Below are 20,468 nucleotides of genomic sequence, written 5' to 3'. Positions count from 1 at the left end.
ACTGCACCCCTCTGTAGGGACCCTCCTTGTTGTGGAATATGGGTTGTGCTTTGTGGGGTTATCCATCAGTTATGAGTAGGAGGCAATGTGTCTGTGTATCATGACCCAACATGTGACTCTGACATTCTTTCCGCCCCTCTTCTGCAAATTTCCCTGAGCCATGTTGGGTTCACTTTAGGTCAGCTTCAGTGATGATGGCTTGGGAGCCTCTGTGTCTCTGGATCTCTGGTTTGGTAGGAGTTGATTGTTCTCTGTATCTACCTCCTCCACCAGCAAATAAGCAAGTAATCATACCTTACATACACCATCCTTGTCTGTTCCAGTAATGCTTATTTTCTTCTGGGCACCTTATTTAAATTATAGTAGCTTAAGCCACAAGTTCTGAAATCATGTCATCTTCAACACATCCTTTTACTTTCTTTTTGGAATTCAAATCCTGTAAAATTCTGTTTTCTTAATAGATCTTGACTTTTCTTATTGTTGTTGTTGCTGTTTTGTTTTTTCAAGGTAGGTTCTCACTCTAGCTCAGGCTGACCTGGAATTCACTCTGTAGTCTCAGGGTGGCCTTGAACTTTCATTGATCCTCCTACCTCTCCTGAGAGCTGGGATTAAAGGCATGCACCACCAAGCCTGGAAATAGTTCTTTACTTTTATTTATTTATTTATTTTAATTTTTAAGTTAGTTTTGTATTCAGCAAATACAGTCAGTTTGGTACCATTATTAGGCGCATCCATGACCTGCCCCTCCTCTTGGCCCCTCCTTGTTGATATATATATATATGGGTCATGCATTGTGGAGTTAGCCCACAGTTATGGGTAAGTTCTTTATTTTTATTCATGGATATATGGGTCATGCATTGTGGAGTTAGCCCACAGTTATGGGTAAGTTCTTTATTTTTATTCATGGTATCACTTGTTAGTAGAAATCTGTATAATAACTAACCTTCCTGGGTTGTGAATAGTTTTCTGTCTATCCAATGTTTCCTTCAGGCTTACTTACTACCCACTTCCTCAACCACCAACACATTCATTGGTCTGTTTTTAATTATACTTTTTCCCCCTCTTGTTTGTGAGTCTGACCTTGTTTGCTGATTAGATTGCATTATAAAATTCTGATCACATCTCTGTTGCTTTTTGCCCCCACAAGGGCAAACACTGTGCTATACCCAGTTGGTAGCATCTGCTTAGCAAATGAGCTGTGAATTATGAACCTAGTTCAATATTTCAGTAAAGTGTTGATGCATTTTATTACTTATATGTCAGTGTAACTACAGCATCAGCTGCAGTAACACTAAATAACTGGGAAAGAAACTTTCTGTCAAAAATTTTAATTCCTTGAAAAGACATGGTGACTAACTCCATGCAACTTAATTGGGAGTGGAATATAGCAATATGATAATATCTCTGAATCTATATTTACTTCTGTGGGGACAGAAGAGCCTGATGATAAGAAAGAGGACTCAGAGGAGGTCCTTAGGGGCTGGAAGGCATTCTCTCACTGTTATGATCATTATCACTTACTTTAAAATTGACTCTGTTTATTCTGAGAATTTTCCCAATAAGGAAAAGTTCATAGAACAATCTTCAGTAAGGCTTGTCATGGATTATGTTTTATTAATGTCAAGCCTCCATTGACAAAGGTAGATATTTTTGATACTAACAATAAGAATTAAGAGTGGAGTTTGGTGGGGGTGCCGGAGAGGTAGCTTAGTGGTTAAGGCATTTGCCTACAAAAGCAAAGGATACAAGTTCAATTCCACAGTACCCACATAAATCAGATTCATAATATGGCACGCATGTCTGGAGTTCACTTGCAGTGGTTAGGGGCTCTGGCATGCCCTTTCCCTCCTTTTCTTTCTTTCTCTCTCAAATAGATAAAATATAAATGGTGGGGGAGGGCTGGAGAGATGGATTAGTGGTTAAGAAGATTGTCTGTGTAGCCTAAGAACCCAGGTTCAATTTCCTAGGATCCATATAAGCCAGATGCACAAGGTGGTGCATGTATCTGGAGTTCATTTGCAGCGGCTGGAAGCCGTGGTGCACCCATTCTCTCTATCTTCCCCCTCCCTCTTTCAAATAAAATAATAAATAAAAAGGGTGGATTTTTGCATGAAAAGAAACAATAATCCTATTTGATATTTTGGATGGTTAATATTCTCTTTTATTATTTGCATATGCCACAAAGAAATACATGTTGAAATCCACCTAATTTCTGGTCTATTTCAATTGAGCTGCACCAAGTCCCTAGTTCCTGAGGATCTCCTTATATCACTTATTCTAGCATTACTTAAGATAGTAGGAGGAAAAAAAGAACAGTATTTATCCCTACTCCAATAAGTTTGAGGAATGATTTATGCCATATTTCCTTCTAAAATGCTCTCAATGGATATACACTAATTAAACACTCCGTGAATCTCTCTCTCCCTCTCTCTCTCTCTCTCTCTCTGTGTGTGTGTGTGTGTGCGTGCGTGCCATACACACAGAAATAGTGAGAGACAGAGATGAGAGAAAGAAAAAAAAAACTGTCAATACCTTGGAGACCTGCATTTCTACAGAACATCTTGCTTGTATGAAAATGATTTATGCCCTAATTTATACTAGGAGGTACTGTGGGTTTTAGTGTGAATTTTCTATGGCTACTTAATGTTTTTAAACATTTCATCTGTGCTACATATCACTCCTAGTTATATTCAGTGTTGAGTCATATTTTTCCTTTTTTCTGGAGAATTCCATTAGTTTTGGTTTGGGAACTCTTCTTCAAGTCTCTGCATAGTTCCTTGTCACAGTAAGGAGGCACTGTCTGCAAAGACATAATAACTTGAGCATATAGTGCCTGTGTACTTGAAATATTGGCTTCTATGGTCTCATGTTGTTCCATCTTTAGTTCCCAAGTGTGGTAAGCCATGACCAAAGAGAGACTTGAATTACTGAATACAAGCATGTAATAATAATTTCTCCTCACTTCTACAGAAGGGCTGCAATTAACAGAAAGGACTTTGCTAGTAGAGCATCTTGGCTAACTTAGAATTTAGCTGCTGCTATTTCTCTTGGCCATTCAGTTGAAGCAGTCCCTAAGCCCCTTTTCTTTTGAGCCATAGTATCTCTCAATTCTCTGTTCCCTCATTTTCTTTTACTAGGAGACACTAAACTAAGAGCTTAGTTTTTAATCAATGGGCCAAACTTCCAGCTTTATATTACCCCTTTGTGCATATTAAAATGGAAACTTGGCTGTGGAAGTTTTTCTCAGGAAGCGTGCATCCCATTTATAGGTCCTGTTATTACCCTCTTTCCCCAGTGGGAGTGGTACTTGTTTTATCCCCAAAGTGCTTGATTTTATTCAAATGGTTGTAGATGTTGATGTTAAGTCACTTCAGAAGATTAAAGGAAATTCTTTCAACTTATTTTCCAAGTGTTTTCATGCTCTTGTTAGTTTCATTTTGAGGACCATAACATTAGATTAACAGTCCTATGTAAGGATGGAGAAACTGAGACAGAAAGACTAATGGTATGTCAGTAAGGGGCAAACTTCTTTGCAAGCAGTGGAAATACTAAACCTAGGGTTTAAAGGAATTTATCAAAAGATCAGAGATAATAAAGTTAAGTAAGAACATGGAGTTCAGAGCAAGCAGAGCTTAATTTTAGCTCTTTGAAAACTTGGACAGGATAATCACTTAGAGACTGTTTTCTAGGCTACAAAAAATTAGTAATGTCTGCACTACTGGACACTCAACAGTATTTCCATATGTTCAGTGCTGTTCAATGTTGGCTACATAGTAACTTAACTGTGAGGTGTGGAGGATATGACATAAGCTGACTCTTTTATGTGAGACGTACTTAGCCTTCTATTTAATAGATTGGAAGAAGAATTAATAAGAGATAAAAAGGAGGCACAGTTCATTTTATTTAGCTCCCATTAAAAATGAAGTTTTTCAAGATAAAACAGAAAAGATGCCTTCTGCTTTTCAAAAGAGGCTGCAACCTGTCAATGATGAGTGAGAGAAGTCAAGATTTTTATTGAGCTGGATGTGTTCCAACTAGATCCTTTCCAGTCTGCTGCCTAGCAACCACGGCAAGTGTCTCTGCCATCGCATGAAGTCACTAGGTAATTTAGCACAGGGTGGACCAAAAAAGTAGCTCAGCACAGGAACTGAAGTAAAGCAAACTTGTTTCTTCAAAAGCCTTAAAAATATCTATGAATTCAATTCAGTTAGCTCAATCTGGTTTCTAAAAGCCAGCTAATGTTACTGCTTCTCACAGTGTAGTCCATTAACTGTGTGCACCAGAATCATTTGGGCAGAAGCTAAAGTGTGCGGCTTTGGGAAAGTCTCTTCCAGAGCACCGGCTGGCAAAGCTCTATGTTAGCAGTTAGCACCGTGGTTAAGATCCCAGACTTTGGGCTACATGGTTTGTGGACAGATGTTCCTGTCTGATACTGAATGTTCAAGTTCTTAGTTGTGTGTGTGTGTGTGTATGTGTGTGTGTGTGTGTGTGTGTGTGTGTCTGTGTGTGTGTAGGTCAGAGGATAGCCTGGTGTGTCTTTCATTCCTCACCTTTTATTGAGACAGGATTTCTCATTGGGCTAGAATTCACTTTATAGGCAAGACTGGTTGTCACAAGGATCAACATGTCTGTTTCTCCAGTACTCACAGGAAAATCATCTGCCACCACACCTGGCTTTTTTTTTTTTTTCTTTGATAGTGGGCTCTGGGATTTGATCTCAGGTCCTTATACATGCGAGGCAAACACTTTACTGATTGAGTCGTTGCCTCTGTTATCTTAATCTAATTTAAGATTTCCTTATCATTAAGAGGTAGTGATGAAACCTTTGTGATGCTACAAGTAAATGTGTAGGAAGTTTATCTGGTACAAAGTAAGTGGTCCATAAAGATTAACTGGTATGAATATTTGGGGTGCAGACTATTGCCAGTATCTGGGGGCATTTTTTTCTTGTTTTAAACCAGCTCATTGATAGCCTAGTCTTTTTTTTTTCTTTAGTCTATCACCTCTAGACCTGACTATTAATGTTAATCACCACCAAGGCTTCATTAAACCTAGATTTATCTGCTTCTCAGCCTGTAAAACACAGATTCTACTTAATCTCCATCCTTAAAACCAAGCAGAACACTGGGACGTTTTTGTAAGCTCTTCATTGTTAGTGATACAGAAAACTTAGCAGAGAACAAAAGAATTTCTTCCAATACTTCCTCCTCTTTCTGTTTTCTGTGCAACTGACAAAACATGGCATACGTCACTTATGCTGCCAATGAAGCCAAGGTTCTGTCCTGAGCTTTGCAACAAAGGTCTGGCAGGCCGTTGGGAGTCTAAGACCAAAGCAGTATTTTAAGCTGGTTTCTCTGAGCACTTCTTCTCTTTGAAGAAGTGAGAAGCTGAGGTTGGAAGTGAGAAAAAGGAGTCTACAAGTAATTTAAAGGAAATTAGAAGGAAACAAAAGACATTTATCCTCAGGAGAAACAAGTGCAGGCAAATATGGTTGTTCTCAACTCAAAGTGACATTCTTAGAGTAAGTGCCGTTGGAAGCTGTCGCACAGAAGCTCTGGAAACACACTCAGCTTCCGAAACCTCAGGCCTCCAAGAGCTCTGCAGTACCTATGTGAAGTCTATGTGCTGAGTGGATCTACTTTCCAGGCCAAAGAGTCAAACAGAAGCTTTGGCTCGAAACAGAGATTGGTGGTGGGTGTTTTCAGTGGTTCTGGGGATTTAGGATATGGGATAATTTTTGCATAGATCTGGGTTCCAATTCTTGCTGAAACATTTTAAAATAAAGTTTTAAAAATATTTACTATTTTATTTGGTTTTCTTTTTTTCTTTTTCGAGGTAGGGTCTCACTCTAGCCCAGGCCGACATGAAATTTATTACAGAATCCCAAGGTGGCCTTGAACTCACGGCAGTCCTACTCCCTCTGCCTCCCAAGTGCTGGGATTAAAGGTGTGCACCACCATGCCTGCTACTATCCTATTTATTAATTTGAGAGAGAGAAGGGTAGAGAAAGAGAGAATGGGCATGCCAGGGTCTCCAGCCTCTGCAAATAAACTCCAGACACATTCACTACCTTGTGCATCTGGCATATGAGGGTACTGGGGAAATAAACCTGGATCTTTAGGCTTCACAGGCAAGTGCCTTGACCGCTAAGCCATCTTTCCAACCCCTAAAATAAATTTTGATCCTTTTAAATTGAAGATTTTATTTGTAATACTGCAGCAATAAAAAATTATCTTAAATATCTATCAACTCATTCTCTTTCCCTATAATCCCAAACTTGTGCACCACTGAAGCTCTGAGTTTGAAGTGTACATTGCTTTATCCTTTATATGGGATTATATGAACATATTTATGTACATATACCTGTGAGTTTTTGTCTCTAATGACATACTGCACAATCTGTGACTTGTCTTTTTTATAATAATAAGATACTATATACATTTAAGTTGACATTTTTAAGCATATATCTTTTATTGGATGTGTATTATTAAAAACTTAGATGTGTCATTTTAACCACATCCCTATTAATTGATATCCAAAATTTTCATAAACAGAAATAAACTTCTTTGTAATTATTATCTAAGTGTGCCTTAGTGTTTCTTCATATATGTTTTCAGTATCATGATAATATTTTTTGGTACTATCATGATCCTTAAATTATTTTGCTATAAAAATTTCACTCTCCAGATTCTGAGTTCAATTTTTCCTTTAATTTGTTTTTCCGTGGTTACTAGTATATATCTTTTGGCTAACCGTATATCCTAATTTTAAATTTTTATTCATTTATTTGTTTGACAGAGAGAGAGGGGAGAGAGAGACAGAGGGAGAGAATGAGGGCATCAGGGCCTCTAGCCACTACAAATGAACTCCAGATTCATGCACCCCCTTGTGCACCTGGCTAATGTGGGTCCTGGGGAATTGAACATGGGTCCTTTGGCTTTGCAGGCAAACACCTTAACTGCTAAGCCATCCCTCCAGTCCTGCATATCCTATTTTTAAAGTGCTTATATTTGCACAAATTTTCTTTTTTATATTCATTTGCAAGTTTTTTGATTATTAGGAATATATGTATATTCCTATATGTACATGTTTGTATTAGGCAAAAGATATAGCCTGGCTTGGTGGTGCATGCCTTTAATCCTAGCACTTGGGAGGCTGAGGTAGGAGGATCGCTGTGGGTTCAAGACCAGCCTAAGACCACATAGTGAATTCCAGGTCAGCCTGGTCTAAAGAAAGACTTTATCTCAAAAACATCAAAAAGGTGAGGGATAGCAAAGTAGTTAAGGTGCTTGTCTGAATAGCCTAAATACTGGGTTTGATGCCCCAGTATCCACGTAAAGCCAGATGAACAAAGTGCACATGATTTGGAGTTTATTTGCAGTGGCAGGAGGCCCTGGTGCACCCATTCTCTCTCTTTCTCTATCTCTCTCTGCTTGAAAATGAATAAAAATATTTTTAAAAGATATAAAGTGTTATAGATAATTTCTTTAATTGAGCATATTTTAAAACTTTATTCTCATATAAAAATTAAAATAGGGCTGGAGAGATGGCTTAGCGGTTAAGTGCTTGCCTGTGAAGCCTAAGGACCCCGGTTCGAGGCTCGGTTCCCCAGGTCCCACGTTAGCCAGATGCACAAGGGGGCGCACGCGTCTGGAGTTCGTTTGCAGAGGCTGGAAGCCCTGGCTCGTCCATTCTCTCTCTCTCCCTCTATCTGTCTTTCTCTCTGTGTCTGTCGCTCTCAAATAAATTTAAAAAAAATTTAAAAAAAAAAAAAATTAAAATAACATTTGTTTTACTGCTGGATCTGGGCTGTCCTTTTTCTCTGCCATCTCTAAACCACTGTGAGACTTTCCACCTCTACCACATCTTCTGGAGCCTGGAAAAACTTGCAGAGAAAGCAATATCATGAACACTGACCTTATTGCTACCCTGACAACCAGTCCCAGATTGATGGTGATAGAAGCTTAGTGCAATCAAAATCTATGAAAGCAGACATTCAGAGACTACAAATAACTCAACACTAACCCAGGCCACCAACAAGTCAATCACAGCTTAGGAAGTATTATAGAAAAAGAGGGTGGAAAGATTATAAGAGCCACGGAGTGGATAGGAATTCCCTGATCAAGGTTCCCTGCTGTCCATAGGGAATAACTGAGTCATTCATGACCCCACATTGATTACCATAACCCCTCTGAGAAGGGCCCTCTCTGAGAAGGGAGTTGAGGGTGAGGAGATAATAGTATATAACCTTTTATAACACATATATATATATATATATATATATATATATATATATATATGATAAAAAAAAGTTGGGGGTGGTGGCACACACCTTTAATTCCAGCACTCAGGAGGCAGAGGTAGGAGGATTGCTGTGAGTTCCAAGCCACCTTGAAACTACATAGTGAATTCCAGGTCAGCCTGAGCTACAGTAAGACCCTACCTTGAAAAAAACAAGACAGCCGGGCGTGGTGGCGCACGCCTTTAATCCCAGCACTTGGGAGGCAGAGGTAGGAGGAGCGCCATGAGTTCAAGGCCACCCTGAGACTACATAGTGAATTCCAGGTCAGCCTGGGCTAGAGAGAGACCCTACCTCAAAAAAAAAAAAAAAAAAAAAACAAGACAAAACAACAACAACAAAAATTAAAATATAAAATAAAATGTTTATTTTGGTTTCCTTACCTCCCCAACCCATGGTGCGTTGCCACTTATGCCTGTGCGTTGAATACCTCCCGCTACAACGCCCCCTCCTGCCTGTGCTGGTACAGCGTGTACCCATGGAGCATACCCGGGGCGAATCCCAATGCAAGATGAATAACATGAAAAACCACAGCAATATCATGCCTTCAACAATGCCCATTCCTATAGTGGAGGCTTCACACGAAAGAGACTTAAGAGGAAATTCCAGACAAAGAATTCAAGAACATGACTATGACAAATTTGTTCAATGAACTTAAAGAGGGGCATAAATATTCCTGAATGAATTCAAAGTCACAAACAAATGCCTGAGTGACCACTAAGAAAATATAAACAAACAGCTAAATGAAACAAAATAGTTAAACCAGATTATGCTAAAGGCAGTCAGTCAGTAAAGTGATATAAATGCTGAAGTAAAAGCAAACATTGCCATTAGCTGGTGCCTATGAGTCCAAAACACACAAGTTTATGGGGGGAAAATCTGACTCAAAGCATCATATTCCACTCCTGGCAACCAAAACTCGTTACCATCCACTATGTAAAATTCAGTAGTCCAACTTTAAAAGCCTTCATAATCATTATCAATCACAACACTGTTCAAACATTCCCATAGTTCACAGTCTTTTAATTGTGAGCCTGTAAAATAAAAACACAAGTTACATAGACACGATGTCATACATAAACATTCACAATGCAAAAGATGGCATTGGTCACACACAGCAAGAAATGATTGAATCGGTGCAAGATCTAAAGAATAAAATAAAACAACAACAAAAAAATCCAGGAAACATCAAATCCTGCAGTTCCACGTTCCACAGGTCTAACCAGTGATGAAGTCTCTGTGGTTCTAATTCCCCCCATACACCCCCCCTCACCCCCGCCCCGCAGCCAGGCTTCCTACAGTCTGAGGAAAGAACCATCCTGAGCCGGCAGCTCTCATTGGTGGCTATCAAAATAGAAGTGATCAAAAAGATGACAGTCTTGGCATCTCCATAATCCTGGGTCTCTACTACAAACCATGGTTTATACCAAGGTTCCACTGGGCCTCTACACAGGTACTCCAGCAGTCCTGCCTCACATCCCCAAGTGGCCATCTCCAACAAAGCTACACTGAAAACCCACTGACCCCTTTTGTCCTGTATTCATTATGCTTCTTTAATATCAGGTGGGCTACCAAATTTGTTAATCCATGGGAGAAAAAGCCAAGGTTGAAGAGTAGGAAAACTCCTTCACCATTCTTCCTACTGTCCCAGTGCAGAATGGTTGGCCCAATCTCAATGGTGGTAAACTCTCAAACAATTGTAGCTGAACTGGGTTTCTATCTCCTAGCCTAAACTTTCATTTATTTCTGTGACATATTCATCCACGCACACCAGTCAATTTTTTCTACATTCGTTTCTGCTCAAGATCTCAGGACATGGGCAGAATGCAGTAAACTTCTCAAACAAACTTCCTCTTGCTCAGCACAGACAAAGCTCTTTCTTACCCTCAAAAGCCAAGCCTACACAATCTCCAGTTCTTTATGCAGTTAGGTCTTTCATCTCTCACAAGAATGGTCATCAAGCCCTGCTTATAGACTGCAAGTCTCTTAGGTTAAGGTTTCCAATCCTTTCATATTCCTCTTGTTATTCAGTTCCAAAGTCCTTCTCAGAAATAGATTAAGCAGCCCTAAAATTCATGAAAGCACAAAAGACCCCAGATATTCAAATCAATCTTGAGGAAAAACTACTGTTGCAGTTATCCCCTTATCTGATTTCAAGTTGAACTACAGAGCCATACTGATAAGCAGAACTGGCACAAAATAGGCATGTAGATCAATTAAATAGAATAGGAAGCCAGGTATGAGTTTATTGGACTATAATCACCTGATTTTGATTTAACAAAGATGCCCAAAACACACATTGGAGAAGAAATAGCATCTTCAACAAACGAGGCTGAGAATATTGGGTCTGCATATAGAAGAACCAAGCTAGATCCTTGTCTCTAACCCTGTACAATGCCAATGCTAAATGGATTAAAGACCTAGCGTAACGTAATAATAATAATAATAATGTAAGTAATGTAAGCAATTGACAAACGGGACCACATAAAATTAAAAATGTTTTGTAAACTGGGCATGGTGGTGTACGCGTTTAATCCCAGCACTTGGGAGGAAGAGGTAGGGGGATCACCATGAGTTAGATGCCACCCTAAGACTACATAGTGAAATCCAGGTCAGCCTGAGCTAGAGTGAGGCCCTACCTTGAAACAACAATAATGACAAGAAAATAATAATGAAATAAAAAAATAAAAACCTTTTGTATAGCAGAGGAACTGGTAAACTGTGTGAAGAGGCAGCCTAGGGAGTGGGAAAAAGTCTTTGCCAGCTGTACATCTGACTGAGGATTCATATCTAAAATATACAAAAAACTATATATCCAGAAAATAAAAATTGAAAACATGTTATGGATCTGAATAGAGTATTCTCAAAAGAATTACAAATGGCTTATGAATATCACAAAAAGAGTTCAAAGAGGCCTGTATAATGATATCTTTTAAAGGTAAGGTCTCACTCTAGCCAAGGCTAACCTGGAATGAGTCTCAGGTTGGCCTTGAAGTCACAGTGATCCTCCTAACTCTCTGCCTTCTAAGTGCTGGGATTGAAGGCGTGTGCCACCATGCCCGGCCATGTACCAATACTGACTATTGCTATTGGTCTTTATTGCCCACTAACATTCGAAAGCAAGTCCCTGTTACTGAAGACACTGCATAGTTTTCTTACAGGACAGACAAATCAAGCTGGAATTTTCCTTGGTGCAAGTTAGCTATCTCTTTTGCCTGAAAGTGCTACGCAAGCTGCTTTGGGGGAATAGTCATCAACAGTCTTACAAAGCTGTGGACACTGTACACTTTACAAGTGACAAAAGTTGTGCTCATTAGTGCAATAATGGCATGAAAGTTATGGGAGTAACCATCTGTACTGTGATTGGACTTGAGAACCAATCTATAGAAGGAAATTCATGCATTCTACTATAAACCTAGCAACAGCCTGTGGCTGGGATGTAGGCCATAGGGAGAAATCGATGGCCATCATAGGCTTTCCTCTTTCCATCCTTTATGCTCTTATAACATTCTTCTTTGGTTCCATTGGAACCTTCATAGCTTCTAGTAACTTTCACAGCTGCCACAGCCGCTGTAGCCTGGTCCTCAGTTGATTTTCTAAAGCTAGGATTTCTCTAGTACCAACAGAATAAAAAGAAAACTAGAACCAAAGTTTATTTATACATACACATGCAAACATTTGACAAAGAACTGTAGTAATTGGCATGCAATAGCATACGAGAGTGATGATACAACCATAACACAAATGTTCATTGCAGAACTATTAATAAGGATGTAAAGAATAACCTCTCAATTTAAGTTTAATTTGAAGCCAAATCATTGTGTATCAGTAGGCCAATTATGCATGTAAAGACAATGCAGCCAGTTTTATAAACACTCTCAATGTACTGGCAAGCACACTTCCTAAAATGCACGAGATATTAGAAGACAACATAAAACAACTTATCTTATAAGATGGAAAAGATATAGCCGGGTGTGGTGGCACATGCCTTTAATCCCAGCACTAGGGAGGCAGAGATAGGAGGATCACCGTGAGTTTGAGGCCACCCTGAGACTCCTAGTGAATTCCAGGTAAGCCTGGGCTGGAGTGAGACCCTACCTCAAAAAACAAAAAACAACAACAACAAAAAAAAAAAATGGAAAAGATAATAATGTCTTTCCCCTAAAATCAATAAGAGAGGACTCCAATAACACCATGTTATTCAACATCAGTGTAGGTACCTTACATATTGAAGTTAGACAAATATTGAATAAATAATACACTGATTCAAAGAGGTGAACATTTTAATTGTTTGCAGACGTCATCACTACACATTAATCACATAACTCTTAACGTAAGATCTTAGTGAGCTATTTAGTCATATTTGAAAAATGAATACTTCAAAAATACTTTTGTTCACTTTTATTTATTTATTTGAGAGTGGCAGATAGTGAGAGAAAGAGGGAAAAAGAGAGAGAGAGAGAGAGGGTGAGAGAGGGAGAGAATGGGCACATCAGGGCCTCTGGCCACTGCAAATGAACTCCAGACGCATGTGCCCCCTTGTGCATCTGGCTAACGTGGGTCCTGGGGAATGGAGCCTTGAGCCGGGGTCCTTAGGCTTCACAGGCAAGCATTTAACTGCTCAGCCATCTCTCCAGCCTGAAAAATGAATACTTTACAAACTATTATATTATATTATATTATATTATATTATATTATATTATATTATATTATATATTCAGAACGTTGAGATGGCTCAGTTGGTAAGAACATTTGTTGCATAAGCATATGTCCTGAGTTTGAGCTCCAGCACCCATGAAAGGACTCTTTGGGCCTGCCTTTATCTCAAGTGGTGAGGGGAGCAGGGAGAGAGGATAATTGAGGCTCAGCTCCAGCATGGGTGAGAGAGTCCTTCTTTTTTTAAAAATTTTTATTTATTTATTTGAGAGCGACAGACACAGAGAGAAAGACAGATAGAGGGAGAGAGAGAGAATGGGCGCACCAGGGCTTCCAGCCTCTGCAAAAGAACTCCAGACGCATGCGCCCCCTTGTGCATCTGGCTAACGTGGGACCCGGGGAACCGAGCCTCGAACCGGGGTCCTTAGGCTTCACAGGCAAGCGCTTAAATGCTAAGCCATCTCTCCAGCCCGAGAGAGCCTTTCTTAAGAAAACAAGGCACCCAGGCTTTAGAAGAAGACATCCTCCAGCCTCTAAAAGCATGTGCAGGAGGCACATATGCATTATGCATACATGTGCATATCACACTCACCACACATGCACGAAAGAAGAGAACATAAAAATGCCCAGATACTCATGGTAATAAAAATAAATGGAATTTAAATTTTTTAAAAATATTTTATTTATTTATTTGAGAGCGACAGAGACAGAGAGAAAGACAGATAGAGGGAGAGAGAGAGAGAATGGGCGCGCCAGGGCTTCCAGTCTCTGCAAACGAACTCCAGACGTGTGCGCCCCCTTGTGCATCTGGCTAAGGTGGGACCTGGGGAACCGAGCCTCGAACCGGGGTCCTTAGGCTTCACAGGCGAGCGCTCAACCGCTAAGCCATCTCTCCAGCCCATAAATGGAATTTAAAAATACCACTTCCATTTGCAACCAAAAGGGTACTGGGGACTAAATTTTACAACCATAGTCAGGGAGGGTCTTTTTGAAAAAAAAATTGTAGTACTTTTGAAAGACATACAAAATGACCTGGTTAAGTGTTCCTACATAATTCAATATTGTAGCACCTCAAACCCTGACCATTTTAAATATTTTTTTATTATTTTAGAGAGAGAGAGGGAGAGAGAGAGAGAGAGAGAGAGAGAGAGAGAGAGAGGGAATTGATGAGTCAGGGCCTCAGCTACTGATATCAAACTCCAGATGCTTGTGCTATCTAGTGGGCAAGTATGATCTGGTGCTTGCCTCACCTTTGTGCGTCTGGTTTATTTGGGATCTGAGGAGTCAAGCATGGGTCCTTAGGCTTCCCTGGCAAGTGCCTTAACCACTAAACCATCTCTCCAGCCCAAGCCCTTCTCATTTTAATATGTTTATGCCACTGTACATCTGTAGATCTAGTTCAGTGATTTTGACTTTCTAGTAGATAAAATTATTTTTATTTTTTTAAAGAACAGTAATTCCCTATAAGATATCAATTCCTTCAAATTGAGTAGTGCAAATGGTCCTAAATTAATGGCATGTATTATTTCTTTTTTGTTTATTTTTATTTATTTATTTGAGAGCGACATGCAGAAAGAGAAAGAGGGAGAGGGAGAGAGAGAATGGGTGCACCAGGGCCTCTAGCCACTGCAAACAAACTCCAGACGTGTGTGCCCCCTTGTGCATCTGGCTAATGTGGGTCCTGGGGAATTGAGCCTTGAACCTGGGTCCTTAGGCTTCATAGGCAAGTGCTTAACCACTAAGCCATCTCTCCAGCCCAGCATGTATTATTTGATCACTAAATATGAAAGCAGTATCCTCAGGTACCCTGATACTACATGAATCTGCATTTTTCTTTTTATTTGGAAAATGTTGCCACCCAACATGAACTTTGGAAAATAAATGTGAAACAATGAATAGAACCAAAATAAGCAGGTGAGCACATGGCAAATAATATATCCTGAATAGCATAAAATACAGTGTAGTGCTAAGTCAGTTCACTATAAATGTGAACATTGATTAGTCTAGCTAGCATTAATATAAATCTACTTAGGAGCTGTGAAAGTGATTGCATTGGATACAGCTTTAATTAAGCCTTAACCAGAGCACACAGGTTTCACAGAGAGACTACATCCTAATGCTTTCAGTTAATCTGTGTCGACTAAGCTTTAACCCTGCACCTTCCGTGAAGGAAGGACTGACTTTTTCCAACACACATTACAGTCGCTACTATGCTAGCCCAACTCCAAAGCAGGTTAAAGTCTGGTCAGATAGAACATGAAGTTTTTGCAAAGTGAATGTAACTAAATGTTAATCAGATTTTCATGAGTCCTTCAGGTTGCCCACAGACACTTCACACTCATTATTTCCATAGTTAGAACTTAAAGGAGCTACATTTCCTAAAACAGAAACTTTATATTCCAAATTCTCATGTAGTAATGTAGTCTTTTTTTAATTTTTTCCCCAAAGCAGTCCAAATCAATCAAATAAAATCTGACCTTTCTGTTACCAATACTTGAATACTTCTCAATGTGTGGATTCAAAGTTGAGAGTGAAAGAGAGCAGAAGAGCCACGGCTTACCTCTTTCACCAGCAAGCTTTCTGCTTTGTGCTCCGCGTCGTCAGGCACCGTTGAGTACAGCGTGCGGATGTCCCAGGGAACCGTGGCTGTCTGAAAGGAACAGTGAAGAGAGATGAAGCCCTCTGACTTGCAAGGACGCAGCAGACCACGGTCCTGGGAAGGCCAGGCCGGGTGGCACCGATGTAGGCACATAAAGAGAACGAGACTGGACTGCTCCAGTTTCTACAAATTAAGTCTCTATGAATAAAAACTAACAGTCCTTGGATTCCCACTCCTAGCAGTCAAAGTTGCTGGGTTTTCTGCACATTTCACCCTGAGCCCAGTTGAAACCACATTTTGGGGAAATGAGCAAGAGTGCTGCTTTCTCACTGAACTTGACATTAGCACCAGGGTGAAGGAGACAGACACTTGAGGACACTCAATACCTACCAAAGCAGAGATCCAGAGACTCCTAAGAGCCCATCACTGAAGTAGACTTAAAAGGCACCCAATATGATGCAGGAGATGTTGCAAAGAAGGGGACAGAAAGATTGTTAGAGCCACAAGCTGGGACAGCATGCCCAGAGACAGTGCCTCCCCCATAACTAATTGTTTCCCCCACAATGCATAACCCGCAATCCCCATGGGGTTGACCTGCATCCCCAATGAGGAAGGCCTCTTCAGAAAAGGGGCAGGAAGGAGGGAAAGGATGGTACCAACATCTGTTGTTTACACACTAAGTATGTCTACATCTAATAAAAATAACTTTAAAAAAAGACTTTGTTTTTGAAATTTATTGCAGCCCATAATTTTAAGCTTTGTTTTCCTTCTTGCTGAAAACAAAAATTTGAGCGTGTTTTTTTTGCATACTTCTCTTCAAGTTTTATTGTTGTTGCTGTTTATACTAAGATAAATGTAAAATAAGTAGAATACCTATAAGACTTTGTTGTAAATAATCTATTAAGTAACAGGGTAAATACAACCCCTTTTAGGAGGGGTGTGTGTGTGCGTGTGTGTGTGTATGTGTGTGTGTATGCACACGTGTGCTGTGTAAGAACATAGCCACCACAGGGTGAGAAAAGGAACAATGTATAGAAAACCTGGATCCAAAGAAAATAGATCATGTTTTTAATCTTGTATGGTTGTTGAATACAGTAAATATTTTTAACTTTACATATTAAATAGAAGCCTATCAAATGGATATATATATATAATATAAATAATATAATATAAATATATATTACATATAATTACTAAATATTATATAAAATCATACAATATGTATTATATAAATATTAATATATAATATAAATATATTTTTATATAAATATATATATATATATATTTAAACTAATATGCCAAGTATTTCTTAAAATATCTAGGAAAGAATTTGAAAGTTCATTTCCCCATGCTATACTCTATGTTTCCAGATGAGCAGGCCTATGCTTTTCCTGAAACCACGTTTGTGTCCCCAGCCACCAGCTTCCTCCTGTCTGCACAGCTTCCTGCCATTCCGCAGGTACTAAGGAGGTGAGTCAGTAGTGTTCTTGGTACCAATCTCTGGGATCTTTTATGCACATGTTCTCCAAAACACAAAACAGATCCACATTTCTAATTGTTAAACTAGGCTTCACTAGATTAATGAGTAATGGATGACTGAAACATAAAACTCTCAAAACTTGCCCTGGTTTTAGAGGATCTCCACAGGAGAAAGGTCATGGATTTTGTCTTTTGGCATCATGGGTACAACTCTGCCTCCAAGAGCAGCATTATGCTCATCTTTCCATTTTGTTCCAATCCAAGACTCAGATTTCCTTCAATTCTACCTCTCTTTCCTTAGCTTTTTATGCAAGGTCCTCAGGAGAAAAAAATTGTGTTCTCATTGCTATATGCTTAGTACCAAATAGCATGCGTGGTTATCTAGTGGCTGTTCGTACACATGTGTGTGTGTGGAATGTGTGTTAGGTGTGAGGGTGCGTGACTGTGTACAAGCGTAGATGACTGTCATGTCTACAACATGTGAAGGTGTGGCATGTGGTGCTGGGAGCATGTGTAACTAAAGCAGTGCATCAGTGTGGGGACGTGACTGTGGTTACACACGAGAGCATGTATTGTGGTGGAGGTGTATGTGCTGTGTATATGTGGTGTGTGAGTGTGTGTCCTGTATCAGTACATGCATGGCTGTGCATGAGTGCATGCATGTGTCTGTGTGAGCATGTGTGTGAACATGCATGGTGAGAAGCAGGGCTTTGGTCAGGGTGAAAGAAGAAGAATGTTACTTAATTCTAAGAAGGTCAGAGGATAAAAGATACTGAGAAAACTATGTTCTGATTATACCACACAGAAAAAGTAAACTCTCTACTTCAAAGACAACTGTAGTATGACCTCAGTTTGCCACTGTGTACTCTCCAAGATTTCATGGTTCCTGTATGAAAAAGGTTTGAGTTGCCAGTTATAACCAAGCGTAGAGATAGGGAACATGGGTATCTATGCATACCAGGGAAAGGTCGTTTCCCATGTGAATATGGCAAAGGCAAAGTAGGAGTTATTTAAACTTTGTACTTATAATTTCTTTTATATTTCCTCCTTCAAGTTGCTTCTTTACTGCTAGTCAGTCTGTTAGGAAACAAACAGTAAATAAACTCTATTGAAAGCATGGCATGGAGTACTAAGAACTATATCTACAGTGAGCTTTGGGGATTGTTTCAGTTATTTTATTCCTGTTTACTCATTGTTGTGACAAGTACCTGCCAAGAAGTGACCTAAAGAAGGCAGGGTTTACTTTGATTAATAGCTCCAGGGGTTATAGCACCGTGGTGGAGCATGGTGGATAACTTGATTAGTTATCTCACATAGGAAATGTAGATTCTCTCCCCAGACACATAACGCTCACTTGCAACATGTGAAATTCATTCAGGTGGGGTTCTAAAAACTAAAAAGACTTGTGTACGTTGCCTTGAATGATTCTTCATAACCTCTAGTCATGAAATGATGTTGACGCTTTCCTTTTGTTTGTTTGTGTATGTGCACGTGTGTTTATATGTGAGTGGCACACGTGGGCTCCGACGCGTGTGCTTGTGTGTGCCCGTACAAGTGGAAGCCAGAGGTCTATGTTGACTGTCTTTCTTAGTTGCTATCTACCTTAAGTTTTTATTTATTTTTTATTGTTTTAAATTTTGTTTATTTATTTATGAGAGAGAAAGAGACAGACAGAAAGAATGAACATGTCAGGGCCCCTAGCCCCTGCCTATGAACTCCAGACACATGTGCCCCCTTGTGCATCTGGCTTCCGTGGGTCCTGGGGATTCAAACCTGGGTCCTTAGGCTTCACAGGCAAACACTGTAACTGTTAAGCCATTTCCTCAGTCCCCAAGTTTTTACTTTTTGAGATCAGGCCTTTCACTGAGACCAGAGCTCACTGATTTTGTTAAACTAGCTAGCCAGTAAACCTTAGAGAGCCACATGTTTCCATCTCCCTGACACTGGGACTACAGGCATGTACTACCACATTTGGTATTTTTACATGAGTTTTACATGAGTCCTGGGGTATCCAAACTCAGCTCCTAATGCTTGTACAGAAAGCAGTTTATCTACTGAGCTGTCTCCCAAGCCCCTCCCCCCACCATCCTTTTCTAAGTAAGATGACTGTAGTTGAATTGTGCTCATGAAACCCGGTGATAAATCCAGAACATTTACCACATCCATGCAACTATTGCACATCTGATGCCCTGTACAACAGGAACCACAGAAAATAAAGAATCCACAGGGGAAGGAGATGGCTCCGTGGATAAAGCGCTTGCTGTATAAATGTAAGGACCCAAGTTCAGAGCTCTAGTGCCAACAGAAAAGCCAGGCAGCTTTGGTAGCCAGGCTACAATCCCAACCCTTGGGAGGTTAGAGGTAGGGCACCCTCTCTGCCAGGCAACCTGGGCAGCTAAACTACCTGAGTCAGTGAGCTTTGGCTTCAAGTGAGACTTTGCCTCATTAAAGTGGAGAGCAATTGAGGAAGACACTTGACATTGACCTCTGAACTCCACACAAAGGCACATACCCCCCCACATATAACACACACACACACACACACACACACACACACACACACACACACACACGACCATTCATACCACATAACGCACACACACACAAAGGAGAAGGAATGTATGCATAATGCATGCCTATTATATGCTAATGATCCCGGATCCCAGTTGTGTTTTTTTTTTTTTTTTTTTTTTTTTCAAGGAGCTTTATTTCGGGCTTACGCTTGGACTCTTGACTTCACTAATGCAGTGGATCCATACAAGAGCCTCCAGTTGTGTTTTGTTACGAGATATTGTATCACTTGCTTAAAAAAGCAAAAGATCTCCATAAAGTTGGGACTTTCACAACTGTGGCAGTCTTCCACTTATTTCAGGTGTCTTTAATGTCTTTCTGCTGGAGGACGAATAAGTTGATCAAATAAGGAATCTTAAGGATCCTATTTGTTAAGGCTATTAATGTGGTTACAAAGAATTTCTTTTCTGAGAAATACATGCTTTCAGAGCAGTACAAATCGCTTTGGCCACAGCCAACTTCCTGTTCTCTTTGGTAAACCTCTGCCGACAGACCAGGATCGCTCAGAAGCATGAAGCGGATCTGAGACCGCCCTGGTGCTCGGCCGAGCTTCTCTTTTGGTGGTTACAGTTTTATGAGGGGCTTATTGTCTGGAGGCCAGGCCTTTGGAAATGATCGCTGTGTTGAACTGGTGGCTGCCGGCCCGTGTTTGCGATTTTAGGCCCAGGCCTTCGATGGCAGCCCTGCCACTGTCTGGTTCTGTCTGTGCTGGAATGGCTGGGCTGTGAGGATTTTCTGCAGCCACCATTCTGCTGGCTCAAGTGCCATGAGAAGACTTTATCCCCAGCACACAGGGATAATTTCTCAACTGGGTCAAGGCTGCTAATGTTGAAACCTGAGACAAGTCTGCCTCTTGTATTCTAA

At 40.1% G+C, this 20,468-nt stretch overlaps 1 protein-coding gene across 12 annotated transcripts in view; it reads right to left on the bottom strand.

Annotated features, from left to right (window-relative positions):
- Dock10 (dedicator of cytokinesis 10) overlaps nucleotides 1-20,468 on the bottom strand; it is a 271,205-nt gene that overhangs the window by 134,148 nt on the left and 116,589 nt on the right. For all 12 annotated transcript variants that reach the window (XM_045146779.1, XM_045146780.1, XM_045146772.1 and 9 more), the window contains exon 3: nucleotides 15,516-15,605. In XM_045146779.1, the coding sequence (XP_045002714.1) occupies nucleotides 15,516-15,605 (90 nt within the window). The remainder of the gene's footprint in view (nucleotides 1-15,515; nucleotides 15,606-20,468) is intronic.

Source organism: Jaculus jaculus, chromosome 4 (genome assembly GCF_020740685.1).
Source record: "Jaculus jaculus isolate mJacJac1 chromosome 4, mJacJac1.mat.Y.cur, whole genome shotgun sequence".
In the NCBI taxonomy this organism is placed as follows: domain Eukaryota; kingdom Metazoa; phylum Chordata; class Mammalia; order Rodentia; family Dipodidae; genus Jaculus; species Jaculus jaculus.
Note: the sequence above shows the minus strand (reverse complement) of the source record. Positions and strands in the feature narration are given on the sequence as shown.